The 15,023-nt window shown below is 45.5% G+C and overlaps 1 protein-coding gene across 1 annotated transcript in view; it reads right to left on the bottom strand.

The window, feature by feature from the left end:
* The window catches only part of BRF1 (BRF1 general transcription factor IIIB subunit), a 358,870-nt gene that overhangs the window by 8,219 nt on the left and 335,628 nt on the right, over positions 1-15,023 (bottom strand). The window contains exon 16 of the mRNA XM_075330967.1: positions 6,318-6,369. Within this exon, the coding sequence (XP_075187082.1) occupies positions 6,318-6,369 (52 nt within the window). The remainder of the gene's footprint in view (positions 1-6,317; positions 6,370-15,023) is intronic.

Here is a 15,023-nt window from a genome sequence, read left to right as displayed (position 1 = left end):
GCACCCCCCCAGTCCTGTGTGCACCCCCCAGTCCTGTGTGCACCCCCCAGTCCTGTCTGCACCCCCCAGTCCTGTGTTCACCCCCCCAGTCCTGTGTTCACCCCCCCAGTCCTGTGTTCACCCCCCCAGTCCTGTGTTCACCCCCCCAGTCCTGTGTTCACCCCCCCAGTCCTGTGTGCACCCCCCCAGTCGTGTGCAGCCCCCCCAGTCGTGTGCAGCCCCCCCCAGTGATGTCTGTGCCTCCCCCCCAGTGATGTCTGTGCCTCCCCCCCAGTGATGTCTGTGCCTCCCCCCCAGTGATGTCTGTGCCTCCCCCCCCAGTGATGTCTGTGCCTCCCCCCCCAGTGATGTCTGTGCCTCCCCCCCAGTGGTGTCTGTGCCTCCCCCCAGTGGTGTCTGTGCCTCCCCCCAGTGGTGTCTGTGCCCCCAGCCCCTCCAGTGGTGTCTGTGCCCCCAGCCCCTCCAGTGGTGTCTGTGCCCCCAGCCCCTCCAGTGGTGTCTGTGCCCCCAGCCCCTCCAGTGGTGTCTGTGCCCCCAGCCCCTCCAGTGGTGTCTGTGCCCCCAGCCCCTCCAGTGGTGTCTGTGCCCCCAGCCCCTCCAGTGGTGTCTGTGCCCCCAGCCCCTCCAGTGGTGTCTGTGCCCCCAGCCCCTCCAGTGGTGTCTGTGCCCCCAGCCCCTCCAGTGGTGTCTGTGCCCCCAGCCCCTCCAGTGGTGTCTGTGCCCCCAGCCCCTCCAGTGGTGTCTGTGCCCCCAGCCCCTCCAGTGGTGTCTGTGCCCCCAGCCCTGCGTGTGGTGTCTGTGCCCCCAGCCCCATGCCCCCAGTTAATTAATTGCTTCACCCAATATAGCAGGGTCATTTAAACATTGATAATTTTGTGCGGCCCCCGAAGGTTGGTAGAAATTTCCAAATGGCCCCCGACAGAAAAAAGGTTCCCCACCCCTGCCATAGAGGCACATAATGGTCAGTCGAAGGAAAAGGGCTGCTGTGAATTAAACGATTTAGTCAGAGACTTGGAGCTTCCTAAACATTCTGCAGAACTTTTAGGCCCTGTGCGCACTTACCGTTTCTTGCCGCATGTTTCGCTGCATGTTATGTTCATAACATCTCTGCAGTGATTCACCAGCAAATCCTATGGGGAAAAAAATGCTGTGCGCACTATGCGGATTTTGACAGCTGCATGTTTTGCTGCGGGATTCCCGCAGCAACAACGATTGCATGTCACTTCTTTTCCGCACGTCGCTGCGGTATTTCACTCCATTGACTGCCATGTAATCGTGAAATAACGCAGGCAGCAAATTCTGTGTGGTTCATTGCGTTTTCCTGCGCTATTCCCTCCGGTATTTCGCGTTTTCGGGACATAATGTTCATCGCTGCCTGCGGTTTGCAGGGAAGTGATGTCATTATGACAGGAAGAGGAAGCGGAGCAGAAAGTAAACACACACACATCACAGACACACACATATAGAATACACACATATCGCACTCACACACCGACATATAGAATACACACACATACAAATCTAACGGACATATAGAAAAAAAACACGTGGGCTCCGCCGTATTTTTACCTTCCAGCCGAGTTAAACACACAGCGGCGGCCCGGTATTCTCAGGCTGGGGAGGGCGAGGCCCCCCCCGCAGCCGAGAATATCAGCCCGCAGCTGCCCCGGGACTGTCGCATCCATTATGCGACAGTCCCAGAGTGTCCCAAGCTCTTCCACATGCCGTGATGCGGTGGCAATCCAGGTAATAACGAGTTAAATTGGCAGCAGATCGCTGCCATTTAAGTCCAGGCTTGATCATGGCAGCGTCTATGAGACAGCTGACATGATCAACCCGTAAGTAAAGTGAAAAAACACACACACCGTAAAATCCTTTATTTTAAATAAAACAAACACAAAAAAACTCCTGTTTCACCCCTTTATTAACCCACCCGAAACACACAGCTCCGGCGTAATCCACGTCATACGATGCTTGCATCCAGCCGCGACTGACACTACAGAATGCAGCCTCGCAACGAGACAGCAGAGGTAACCACAGGGCATTTCCCACGGCCGGTAATGTGAACAATACATTACCGCTCGGGAGAAATGCAGTGATGTGTCCTCTATCTCAGAAGGAACTTTTTTTTTTTTTTTCTTCAATGTGCTTTATTGCATTGAATGCATTACAACACATGTACCAACCCGCACTCGGCAATACCGCGAACAATACCGTGGTAAAACAAGGTGCGGTTTGCCGCGGTTTTTTACCTTGGGTGCGGTAATCTTTCAGACCCTGCGGAATTTTTTTAAGAAAATTACGTTTTCTAGTGCGCACAGGGCCTTATGCTGTAGACTAACAAAAGAACCTGCTAGCTCCTTACACTTGCTTATCATGGTACAGAAGCATAGAAAAGGAATTCCTTCGATATTTTTCTCAAAACGGTGCTCTACTGTATTGCAGTGACGTTCCTCGGCTGATGGAAAAATTGAACGTTGAGTACAATGTGAGTGAGTGGAAACTATTGATTCATCAAAAAAAAAGTCTGAAAGCTGCAACTACACAATAGCAGTGAGTATATTTCAGTGCTTGTAGGGCATTCTTTGCTCTTGAAGGAAAGATAGAAAGAATTTAGACGTTATTCTCAAGAAATGTAACTACGAGGATTAAGGGTGGTCAATATGTGATGGATCTGAAAGTTTTCTCTTTGCTCCTTGGGCATCAAGGATGATCACAAAGTACCCATGTTTTTTGTGTGAATGGGATTTTGTGCACTGGAAGTAGCACAGTGCCACATTGTGCAGTGGTTCTACATAGTACCTTACCTCTCTCCAAGAAAGAACTGGTATATAGACTAAAGCTATGATGTGCACCTAAACCAAGTGGAAACTCACCACATCTCAAAACTTCTCAATAACACGAGTTTCCACTTCATTTTTGCTCTGAAACCTCAGCAAAAAAATAAAATTAAAAAAAAATTGTGTGCACATACACTAAGAGTATGTGCAGACAGAGCTTGTATTGTGGTTTGAAAGCAATTTGTCAGATGTTTTTTGAAGACTCTTTCTATTCATTTCTATTGTAAAGCCTTTTTATATATTCAGTCTTTTGAGCATTTTTGTTTCCCAGCCTCAGGTTATGAAAAACACCTGGTGGGAGAAAAGAAAGTGCATATCATGTCTTTGAAGTGGCTCCTGATAGAATCTACACCAGACTAAGCACTGGCCAACTAGAAGACTGCAAAAAGCTTCAAAAACACTAATTAAGGCCCGTTTCACACGTCAGTGAAAAACACAGACGTTTTTCACTGGCGTGTAAAACACGCACATGTCCCTGCGTGTGCCGTGAATCACGGCACATGTGGGTTGTCTAAGTGCAATCCGGGCTCCGTTCTCCGTGGCCCGTGATTGCACTTAGAAAACAACTCACCTGCGCCCGCTCCCGCTCTCCATGGTGCTGATCGCTCCCGCGGTGCAGCATCCGGCCGGCGCTGACCCCCGCAGCAGCTGCTTCCGGGTCGGCTGTGTCGTGCATCATTAATATGCGCGCCAGTAATCAGCCGGCTTAGAAGCAGCAGGCTGCACGGGCTGCACAGAGCGCCGCTGGAGCCGGGTGAGTAAAAATTTTTATTATTTTAAATGCACGTTTTTTTCTGGCACGTGTTTCACGGACCACACCACTGCGTGGTCCGTGGGACATCAGTGATGCCAGAAAAAAATGGACATGTCTCCGTGCGGCAATCACGCACACGCGGGTACGCTGCACGGAGACACGTGCAGTGAAAAATCACTGACGTGTGAGCAGACCCATTCATTATAATGGGTCTGCGTATGTCAGTGATTCTGGTACGTTTAAAAAAAAGCACAAACGTACCAGAATCACTGACGTGTGAAAGGGGCCTAAGAGGTTCCCTTTAATGGGAATCTGTGAAGTTTTTGCCACCTAATCTGAGAGCGACATATTGTAGAGGCAGACACCCTGATTCCAGCGATGTGTCACTTACTGCGCTGCTCAGTGTAGTTCTGATAAAATCACTGATTAATCAGCAGTAGATTATCATTACAGGACAACTTGGCGTGCTGCAGGTAGTCCAGCATATTCATGAGCTCTGTATAACTGCTAGATCTGCAGCAGAGAGAACGCTGATTTTATCAAAATGACAGCAAACAGCTCAGTAAGTGACACATCGCTGGAATCAGGATCTCTGTCTCTACATTATGCTGCTTTCAGATGGGGAGCAAAAACCTGGTGACATATTCCCTTTAAGAAAATGTGTTGGTTTTGACAGTCTCAAAAAACTCTGTGTACACATACCCTAAGGCTATTTTCACACATTACATTTTTGCTGTTTTTTTTTTTTTGCATGTTTTAATTCGTGAGTTCTATGCAAATTAAAGCTGTTGTTTACAGTACCAACAAAAGCGATGGGATTCCACAAATCTCCAACTCACTTGCTTTTTTTCCCCAGAGACTGAAATGGAACATTGCTGTGTTTTTGAAAGAAGCAGCATATCAATTATTTCACGTTTGAAAGCAATGAGAAAGTGGAAAAGCACAGCTGTAGTTTTTGCTGCGTTTTGATCTAATTCTATTTAGACATGTAATGTAGACAAATGACACCAAAAATGCAGATAAAAAAAAACGCAGCAAGAAAGCAACGTGTGAACATACCCTAATAGTGCTTACTTTAAATTTGCCAATTGCCATTCTTAGAGGAGTATGCCGTAAGGACAGCACAAAGCTTCATACTAACTATAGGTACCGTCACACTTAGCGACGCTCCAGCGATCCCACCAGCGATCTGACCTGGCAGGGATCGCTCGAGCGTCGCTAAATGGTCGCTGGTGAGCTGTCAATCAGGCAGATCTCCACAGCAATCAGAGATCACCCACCAGTGACCCGTGTAGCGACGCTGTGTTTGGTAACCATAGTACACATCGGGTTACTAAGCAAAGCGCTTTGCTTATAGTTACCCGATGTGTACCTTGGCAACGTGTGCAGGGAGCCGGCTTCTAGAAGCTGTGGACGCTGGTAACCAAGGTAAATATCGGGTAACCAAGCAAAGCGCTTTGCTTGGTTACCTGATGTGTATCTTGGTTACCAGCGTCCGCAGAAGCTGGCTCCCTGCACATTCAGATCGTTGCTCTCTCGCTGTCAAACACAGCGATGTGTGCTTCACAGCGGGAGAACAACTACCAAAAAATGGTCCAGGACATTCAGCAACGACCGGCGACCTCACAGCAGGGGCCAGGTTGTTGCTGGATGTCGCACACAGCGTCATCGCTAGCAAGATCTCTGTTGCGTCACAAAAAACGTGACTCAGCTGTGATGTCGCTAGCGATGTCGCTTAGTGAGACGTGGCCTTATGAAGGGAATTTACCCAATGACACAAACCTTTACATTTAGAGCAGCTCCATTCTTTTCAAGATTGACAACATGCACCATCAGTAGTCTGTGGCCGTATGTCCAGTATGTCCTAAACCCTTTGTTTTTACTACTCACCATCATTCACTTTAAGGCTGGGGCTATATGGTGGTTTTGGTAAAGTGAGGGGCTGTTTTAATTATTGGACGGCCAGGTCAGAGCTGATTACATATTGCTGAAATACCCTAGAGATGTAAGATTGTTCACATGTAACCCCCATAGAGGTATCATTCATGATAAACAGAGTACAAGAAGCAGTACCCTAATATAAAACACAAAGTGTACCACAATTGTGTTGCTCTATTTTCCAACTATCATGGTATGTAAGTAAATAACATTTCTAATAATTATACTGTAACAGCAATTTGCTATTTAACCATAGGCACAAACGCCGTGCTCATGTGTACATATGAATTCTAGGAACATCTGTTAGAACATAAAGTGATGGCCGATTTCATAAAACATCTAAATTTTAATAACAGGCAGCCAAAGGGTATTTAATATTTCACATGGGATGTTTTCAGTTCTATGCATTAAATGTCATTCTCGCTGCAAGCATCTGTCACTAGAACAAGACAATCCGGGCTCGGTCTGTGCTGGCAGCCTAATCAAACAGCGGGTATTCCTTATGATTGACCCAAGACTGGCATGTGTGTGTCTGTACGTGAGCTCTCACACCACGGGGGAACACTATCCCGGAATCTGGTGACTATATATGTGTATGGAGATCCATCTATTCAGTAAAAGTTCTCCATGGCTTTGTATGGAAGGTACAGGAAAATAATCTGCGCCCAGATCACTGGAGCCAGTCTAATGGAAGCGCTGTAAACAAGACACGACTTCAGTCTCTCTGCTTCCCAGCTGTAACTTCCCCTGACCTTTATTGTAATAAAATGCAATCTGACAGTTACCTGCTCCACCGCTGCCTTCTTCGTTGGTTGCGTAGAAACCAACGGCCTTAATCTGAAAGACAAAATAGAAAGTGATCACTGGTGCTCCTCGCAATTAATAAAAGATGAAGGCGCAAGCAAAGCTCAGCAATGTCAACAGGCAAGCGGTACATATGACTTGCAACAAATAATATCCACAGTGTAATAGAAGAATAAAGCGGTGACATCAGAAGAGCAGAAGCAATGGATATAAATACTCATGCCCACAGCACATACGCACACTGATGCAGCATTACTAATGCAGTCTAATACAAAGACAGTATAGAGTTAGACAATCTGAAAATGCGCCAAATTTATCACACTGACTCATATGGAAGTATAATGTTATGTCTCTTGGTTTACCTACATTTTTTAGCTCCTAAAATTTAATGCACATTGCAATTTAAGCCACAAAAAAAGTGTCTTAAACACAAAATAAATAGGTCTAAGACGATGCAACAATTTGCACCACATTCGGATAGAATATTTGCTAAGTTCTAGATCCAGACAGCTTTGATCTTCCCAGTAGATAAATATATTCTTACCCAACCACCAGTACTGCAGTTTGTATAGGTGACCACCATGTAGCACATCTGGAACATCTGCTGGCAATACAGGAGACACTACGTAGGATACAAAGTTGAGGGGCCAATTCAGCAAGCATTTTTCACCAATTTTCCAGTGTAAAAGTCCTTGAAACGTTAAGCATGTGCTCATCCACCCCATTAACAATTTCTTAGGGGTGCTTCACACATAGCGAGATCGCTACCGAAATCGCTGCTACGTCACGGTTTTTGTGACGCAACAGTGACCTCATTAGCGATCTCGCTGTGTGTGACACTGAGCAGCGAGCTGGCACCTGCTGTGAGATCGCTGCTCGTTACACACAGCCCTGGTTCGTTTTTTTTATTGTTGCTCTCCCGCTCTGACGCACAGATCGGTGTGTGTGACAGCGAGAGAGCGACGAAATGAAGCGAGCAGAGAGCAGGAGCCGGCATCTGGAAGCTGCGGTAAGCTGTAACCAGGGTAAACATCGGGTAACCAAGGTGGTTACCCGATATTTACCTTCGTTACCAGCCTCCGCCGCTCTCACGCTGCCAGTGCCGGCTCCCTGCTCTCTGCACATGTAGCTGCAGTACACATCGGGTTAATTAACCCGATGTGTACTGTAGCAAGGAGAGCAGGGAGCCAGCGCTAAGTAGTGTGCGCTGCTCTCTGCACATGTAGCTGCAGTACACATCGGGTTAATTAACCCGATCTGTACTGTAGCTAGGAGAGCAGGAAGCCAGCGCTAAGCAGTGTGCGCGGCTCCCTGCTCTCTGCACATGTAGCGACGTTATGATCGCTGCTGCTTTTGCGGTGTTTGACAGCTAAGCAGCGATCATAACAGCGACTTACAAGGTCGCTGCTACGTCACAGAAAATGGTGACGTAACAGCGACGTTGTTGTCGCTGTCGCTATGTGTGAACCCAGCCTAAGACTGCTAACGATAGCAGAATAGATTGCTCAGCTTATTCCATCATTGTTGTGGTCAATGAATGGAGCAGAGATGCGAATGTTTGACTTCCACTGATAGGAGAGAACTTAAAATTGTAGGAAAAGAACAAACCTTAGCTTATTTTGCAATCTACTAAGTACAGTGATGCATAAGGGATGTAGAAGTCACATGGTCCCAATTTTTAACCAAAGTGCTAATTGTAAAATGATTTTTAGTCAAAAATAATTCATTTAGGAAAAAAAAACAAATCCCCTTTCCTCCCTGTAGTTGTCTATATATCTTTTACGCCCTGTGGATTCTTTGCAGATTTACTCTGTACGGAAAGTCGCAAGGTCTCTTCATGATTTCTGCTGCACAGCGGTGGATTAGGTCACACAAAACTGCAACTCAGCTCTATTCACTTGAATGGATCTATGTTGCATGTCCCTGCACAGTGGGTGGCCAGGAGCGCTGCTCTGCAGGAGAAATACCAAAGGAGCATCGATCTTCGTTTTTCAGGATCGATCAGCATGTTCTGGTATATACTAGCAACATTTGAAGGTGAGAAAATCCAATAACACTAAAGAAACAAACTAAAGCTCCTTTATAGAGTGATCTATCCCCTACTCTTAAGTCATCGCATAACTACCGGTAGGTTTGTCATTCGGTAGTCTGGGAACGGTCGCTACAAATGATGGCCACCACTTTAGAAGCAGAATAAAACTGAACATGAGGAAAAAACGAAAACTCAAGGGAATGCCCATAACCATGTAATTCCTAGATTAAAAATGAAAGTTTTTAAAGATTTGTTTTATTTCCTGACACACAGCTCCAAATCCCTTACACATGCAGAAATTAAATACTATTGTGATTGCCCACAGCCACCACCACTAGGGGGAGCTTAGGAGTGTACTGCTCTTGCACAGCGTATGTACAGCATGTTCCAGTTGCTGGTGGCTGCAGGTAGCCAGATTGGGAATTTTATTTATTCAATGGTGCAAAAAAAAAAAAAGTATCAAAGCAAGGATGAAATTATGCAAAATGTTTACAAATTTTACACTTCAATGTGGATTACAATTTTTGTCAATTATTACTAAAGCCAGAAAATGTTGCAAATTTTAGCATAAATCTATGACTACCCATAACAGGTGGAAATTTTATTTTCTGACTTTAGAAAAGTGCAAAATTTAGTGATAAGGTGTATATCTATAGAAAACGGTTGCAATTTACGTCAAACCTTTTTGTTTAGACTGAAGTAGATACCTTTTAATGGCTAACTGAAAAGATGGTAATATATAGCAAGCTTTTGAGACTACTCAGGTCTCCTCATCAGACTCAGCATGACAAAATCTGAGAGTCACATATTTATACACAACAGGATAATAGAATGGGGCAGTATATAAGTAAAGTTATGTGAAGCAGAACTATCAGTATGGCAAGGGGACAATCAGTTGTGGCAGTAAATATTGCAGCAGTTCATAGATAAGCAGTGTGAAAGTTTTATTGTCCTCCGATTGAGGTCTGGTCCAGAGTTGTGATGCCCCCAGATGCTCTGAGGAGCACATTTTTTAATGGATGTAAAGAGGCATAAATCCATGTGACACATTCATTCCTGCTCTGAATGTGTCAAAGGTCATCATACGTTTGTATTCCCATAGTCTCCTGTCTCTCTGGCACTTGAAATTTCCTTTTAATACCAGCTATTTCATGTCCATGATGCTGTGGTTTGGGTTACAAAAATGTTTGGCCACAGGTAGATCTATCCTTTTTTCTCTAATTGTGTGGCGATGGGAATTCATCCTTATTCTGCACCACAACTAATGTGGTGTACTTAATTATATGTACCAAATGTCCAACTGGGGGTCTGTATGTAGCGGAGACAGGACAACAGCTCAGGACAAGGATGAATTCTCACCGCCACACAATTAAAGAAAAAAAGGATAGATCTACCTGTGGCTTCTTTTAAACAAATTTTTTCTCTCTACTGGTTAAAGGCCCCTTTACACACTGCAACATCACTAGCGATATCGCTGTAACGTCACCCGTTTTGTGACGTAATAGTGACCTCCCCAGCGACATTGCAGTGTGTGACACGCATCAATGACCTGGCCCTTGCTGTGAGGTCGCTGATCGCTACACATATCTCAGGAACGTTTTTTGGTCCTTTGTTTCCCGCTGCGCAGCAAGCATCGCTGTTTTTGACACTGTTACAACGACTTCGTTAGCGACGTCCCCTTTAAATAGCTGCTTTGACACATCCCCCAACAACCAGTGAGGCATTCTGCAGGTCCGTATCGCTGCTGTGTCGTTGGCCAGGTTTGTCTGTTTGACAGCTCACCAGAGACTTTCCAGTGATCCTGGCCAGATCGGGATCGCTGGTGGGATCGCTAGAAAGTCTCAGTATGTAAAGGGGCCTTAACACGGTACAAAGATATTATTTTACTTGTTTAGACCGAGCATAAAAACAATTGCAGATAAATGGGGGCTTAGGTTACAGCAACCAAACAAACCACATTGCACTGCACTGAACCTAGGGACATTGAACAAAGTTGAGAGACAATACTGGATCTCACAATACAATTATATGGCAAAGGCTTCATAAAGCATAATGAACCAACAGACATAAGAAGTCTTTTAAAACTGTCAAATAAATACCCCTTATTTCTCTTAGTGTAAAGGCCCCTTTACACACTGAGACTTTCAGCGATCCCACCAGCGATTCCAACCTGGCCGGGATCGCTACAAAGTCTCTGGTGAGTCTCTGGTGAGCTGTCAAACAGGCAAACCTGGCCAACGACGCAACAGCGATCCGGACCTGCAGAACGACCTAGCTAGTCAAACACTGGAAACGAGTGATGTGTCACAATATCTGTCAATCACTATTCTCTGTCAGTCGGTCTCTCCCTCTCAGTCCCCATTGGTATTCTCAGGATGGGGAGCTCCACGTTATGGGGAGCCCCCCAGCCTAACAATATCAGTCAGCAGCCGCCCAGAATTGCCGCATTACATTATATGCGACAGTTCTGGGACTGTACCCGATCCTTCCCGATTTGCCCTGGTGCGTTGGCAAATCGGGGTAATAAGGAGTTATTGGCAGCCCATAGCTGCCAATAAGTCCTAGATTAATCATGTCAGGCGTCTCCCCGAGATACCTTCCATGATTAATCTGTAAATTACAGTAAATAAACACACACAACTGAAAAAATAATTTATTAGAAATAAAAAACACAAACACATTCCCTCATCACCAATTTAATAAGCCCCAAAAAGCCCTCCTTGTCCGGCGTAATCCACAGACCTCCAGCATCGCATCCAGCTCTGCTGCATGCAGGTGACAGGAGCAGCAGAAGACACCGCCGCTCCTGACAGCTCCACGCGGAAAATGAAGGCAATAGCGCGATCAGCTGAGCTGTCACTGAGGTTACCTGAATCCAGCGGTGGCTGCGGGTAACCTCAGTGACAGCTCAGCTGATCGCGCTACTCACCTCAGTTGCTGCGTGGAGCTGACCGGAGCGGCGGTGAGTAGCGCGATCAGCTGAGCTGTCACTGAGGTTACCCGCGGCCAACGCTGCATCCACCGCTGGATCCAGTGACAGCGGATAACCTCAGTGACAGCTCAGCCGATCGCGCGGCTGTCTTCATTAGCTGCGTGGAGCTGACAGGAGCGGCGGTGTATTCTCCTGCTCCTGTCACCTGCATGCAGCACAGCTGGAAGCGATGCTGGAGGTCCGTGGATTACGCCGGACATGGAGGGCTTTTTGGGGCTTATTAAATTGGTGATGAGGGAAATTGTTTGTGTTTTTTGTTTCTAATAAAGGATTTTTTCGTGTGTGTGTGTTTATTTACTGTAATTTACAGATTAATCATGGAAGGTATCTCGGGGAGACGCCCGACATGATTAATCTAGGACTTATTGGCAGTTATGGGCTGCCAATAACTCCTTATTACCCCGATTTGCCAACGCACCAGGGCAAATCGGGGAGAGCCGGGTACAGTCCCAGAACTGTCGCATATAATGTATGCGGCAATTCTGGACGGCTGCTGACTGATATTGTTAGGCTGGGGGGCTCACGATAACGTGGCGCTCCCCATCCTGAGAATACCAGCCTTCAGCCGTATGGCTTTATCTGGCTGGTATTAAAATTGGGGGGACCGCACGCCGTTTTTTTTAATTATTTAATTATTTCACTGCACAGTATAGACCCGCCCACCGGCTGCTGTGATTGGGTGCAGTGAGACACCTGTCACTCAGCGTGGGGGCGTGTCTCACTGCAACCAATCATAGGCGCCTGTTGGCGGGGAAAGTAGGGAATACAAAATTGTTTAATGAGCGGCCGGCTTTTTCAAAAGAGGAAAAGCCGCCGCAGCAGTGTGAATGCCGTGCAGTGCCGCGCCGGGGATCGGTGAGTATGAGAGAGGAGGGGAAAATGACCGATAGACTGTGAGAGAGGGACAGAGATAGTGACGGACCGACAGAGAGAATAGAGACCGAGAGGGAGAGACCGACTGACAAAGAATAGTGATTGACAGATATTGTGACACATCACTCGTTTCCAGTGTTTTAAGTCCCCTTTACACACTGAGACTTTGCTGCACAGCGGGAAACAAAGGACCAAAGAATGGTCCTGAACGATTTGTAGCGACCACAACTTCACAGCGGGGGCCAGGTCGCTGATGTGTTTCACACACTGCAATGTCGCTGGGGAGGTCGCTATTACATCACAAAACCGGTGACGTTACAGCGATGTCGTTTGAGATGTTGCAGTGTGTAAAGCCACCTTAAGAGAAATAAGGGGTATTTATTTAGCAGTTTTAAAACACTTCTTATGTCTGTTGGTTCACTGAACCTAGGAAGCCTATACTATTTGCTCTACAACTTAAGCGATAAATGAATCATTGCTGGGAGTACAAGTGTTGGGACCCCCATCAATCACAAACTCGGGGGCCTGGCGTTCCCCTAGTGTGCAGGTGTGACCACTGCTCTATTCACAGTCTACAGGAGCTGTAGTAACATGTACACCACCCTCCACTCGCACAGTACACACAGGAACCTGTTCTCAAGATTGGTGGTGTGCTCCAAGTCCAACCTGCAGCGATCATCCATCCTATAGACAGGTGATGAATGTATTTTGTTTCTTAAAAGCTTTTCTTGTTAGCATCCTCTTAAAGGGGTTGTCCATCACAGGACAACCCCTGCTCTATCAATTTATTTAGCGCTGCACCAAGAATAAAAAGATATTCTCACCCCCCGCAGAGGCACCATTCCTGCAATTTCAGTACTTCTATTCCCAGCGGATGATGTGACATAACTGGACTGCTGCAGCCAATCAGTGGCAGCTAATATAGTATATATAAATAGTAAAGACTACAATCGGTCAGTGCTGGAATGGTTTCGCAGCAGGAGAGGGTTTTTATTTTCTATGGTGCCCGTAATGAATCTAAGTGGCCAACCCCCTTCATTTAGGGGGTTACAGTGGTTATGTTAGTAAGATCCAGTGCTCCAGGGAATCCACATATTTATTGAGATATTGAAATAAGTGTGGTCCTCTGTAGATGTGACAGGTTCTCCCCAGTTTCACTTAAGAACAGAGCTAGATTGCTTTTTCCCCCATTTAGAAAGCGAGCAGCTGCTGCTGTGGCCGCCATATGGGCCTTATCGTCCTGGCTGCCATGACTGCTGTACCTACCAACCATGCAGAGCTGGTGTGCTGTAATGTGTCGGCTCCGGGTCATTTGTCAAAGTGATGGAGGACGATGCATCACTGCTGCACGGGGCCTAACTGCGCTGAGCGATAGGCAGCTCCTTTCATTCGCAAGTCCATGCTAATTTCACTTTATCTCTCTGGCAAAGAACGGAGGAGACAAATGGAGAGGAGGGAGGAAAAGACGAACTGAGCGCTTTAACAAAGAAAACTTTGAAATAGGGGAACGGCTGCTATAATTTGGTGCCTATTATGGAGAGGAGCAGGTTGTGACAAGGCCGCTGAACAATGTATATAAAGGCTCTGGGAATTTCTAGGCAATTGTGCCCTGTCAATGTGTCCATTGTAAAGGAATAGATCATTACCAACGGTATAACCTCAATTACACAGACAACTCAGAAAAAAAAAAGAGGTTTCCCGACACATTCCTGTGCACTTATGGATGACAGGACGGAGAGGACTTATGTAAATTATACAAGATTATAGATATTTTATTTATTCAATCAGCTTTTTATCCCCCAATTAATATTCAATGTTTATAAAGTACCAACATAATCTGTGGTGTTCTATAGGCTCATTATATAATTGTCCATCCAGATCTTACATACAGATGCTAATGGTACTAATAAATAAAATAATATAAAGTCTAAATAAAAGTTTAAGTCTGATCTGTGCATTTCATAAAACTGGATATCTACAGACATGATACATTCTCTTTAACCCCTTCAGCCCCGGGGCACTTTCCGGTTTTTTGTTTTTTGCTCCCCTTCTTCCGAGAGCCGTAACTTTTTTATTTTTCCGTCAATCTTGCCATATGAGGGCTTGTTTTTTGCAGGACAAGTTGTATTTTTAAATGAAACCATAAGTTTTAGCATATGGTGTACTGGAAAACAGCAAAAAAATTCCAAGTGTGGAAAAACTGCAAAACAAGTGTGATGGCACAATAGTTTGTGGGATGTTTTATTCACGGTGTTCACTATATGGTAAAACTGATGTGTGGGTATGATGCCTGAGGTCAGTGCGAGTTTGTAGACACCAAACATGTATAGGTTTACTTGTATCTAAGGGGTTAAAAAAAAATCACAAGTTTGTCCAATAAAAGTGGCGCACGTTTTGCGCCATTTTCCGAAACACGTAGCGTTCTCATTTTTTGGGATCTATGGCTCAGTGACTGCTTATTTTTTTGCGTCTCGAGCTGTCGTTTCCAATGGTACCATTTTTACGCAGATGCTACGTTTTGATCGCCTGTTATTGCATTTTGCGTAACATTTGCGGCAACCAAAAAACGTAATTTTGTCATTTGGAATTTTTTTGCCACTACGCCATTTACCAATCAGATTGATTGATTTTATATTTTGATAGATCGGGCATTTCTGAACGCGGCAATACCAAATATGTGTATATTTATTTATTTTTTAACCCTTTAATTTTCAATGGGGGTAAAGGGGGGTGATTTGAACTTTTAGTGTTTTTTTTTTTATTTTTTAAAACTTTTTTTTTACTTTTTTG

This window comes from Anomaloglossus baeobatrachus, chromosome 12 (genome assembly GCF_048569485.1).
Source record: "Anomaloglossus baeobatrachus isolate aAnoBae1 chromosome 12, aAnoBae1.hap1, whole genome shotgun sequence".
In the NCBI taxonomy this organism is placed as follows: domain Eukaryota; kingdom Metazoa; phylum Chordata; class Amphibia; order Anura; family Aromobatidae; genus Anomaloglossus; species Anomaloglossus baeobatrachus.
This window is presented reverse-complemented; position numbering and strand designations above follow the sequence as displayed.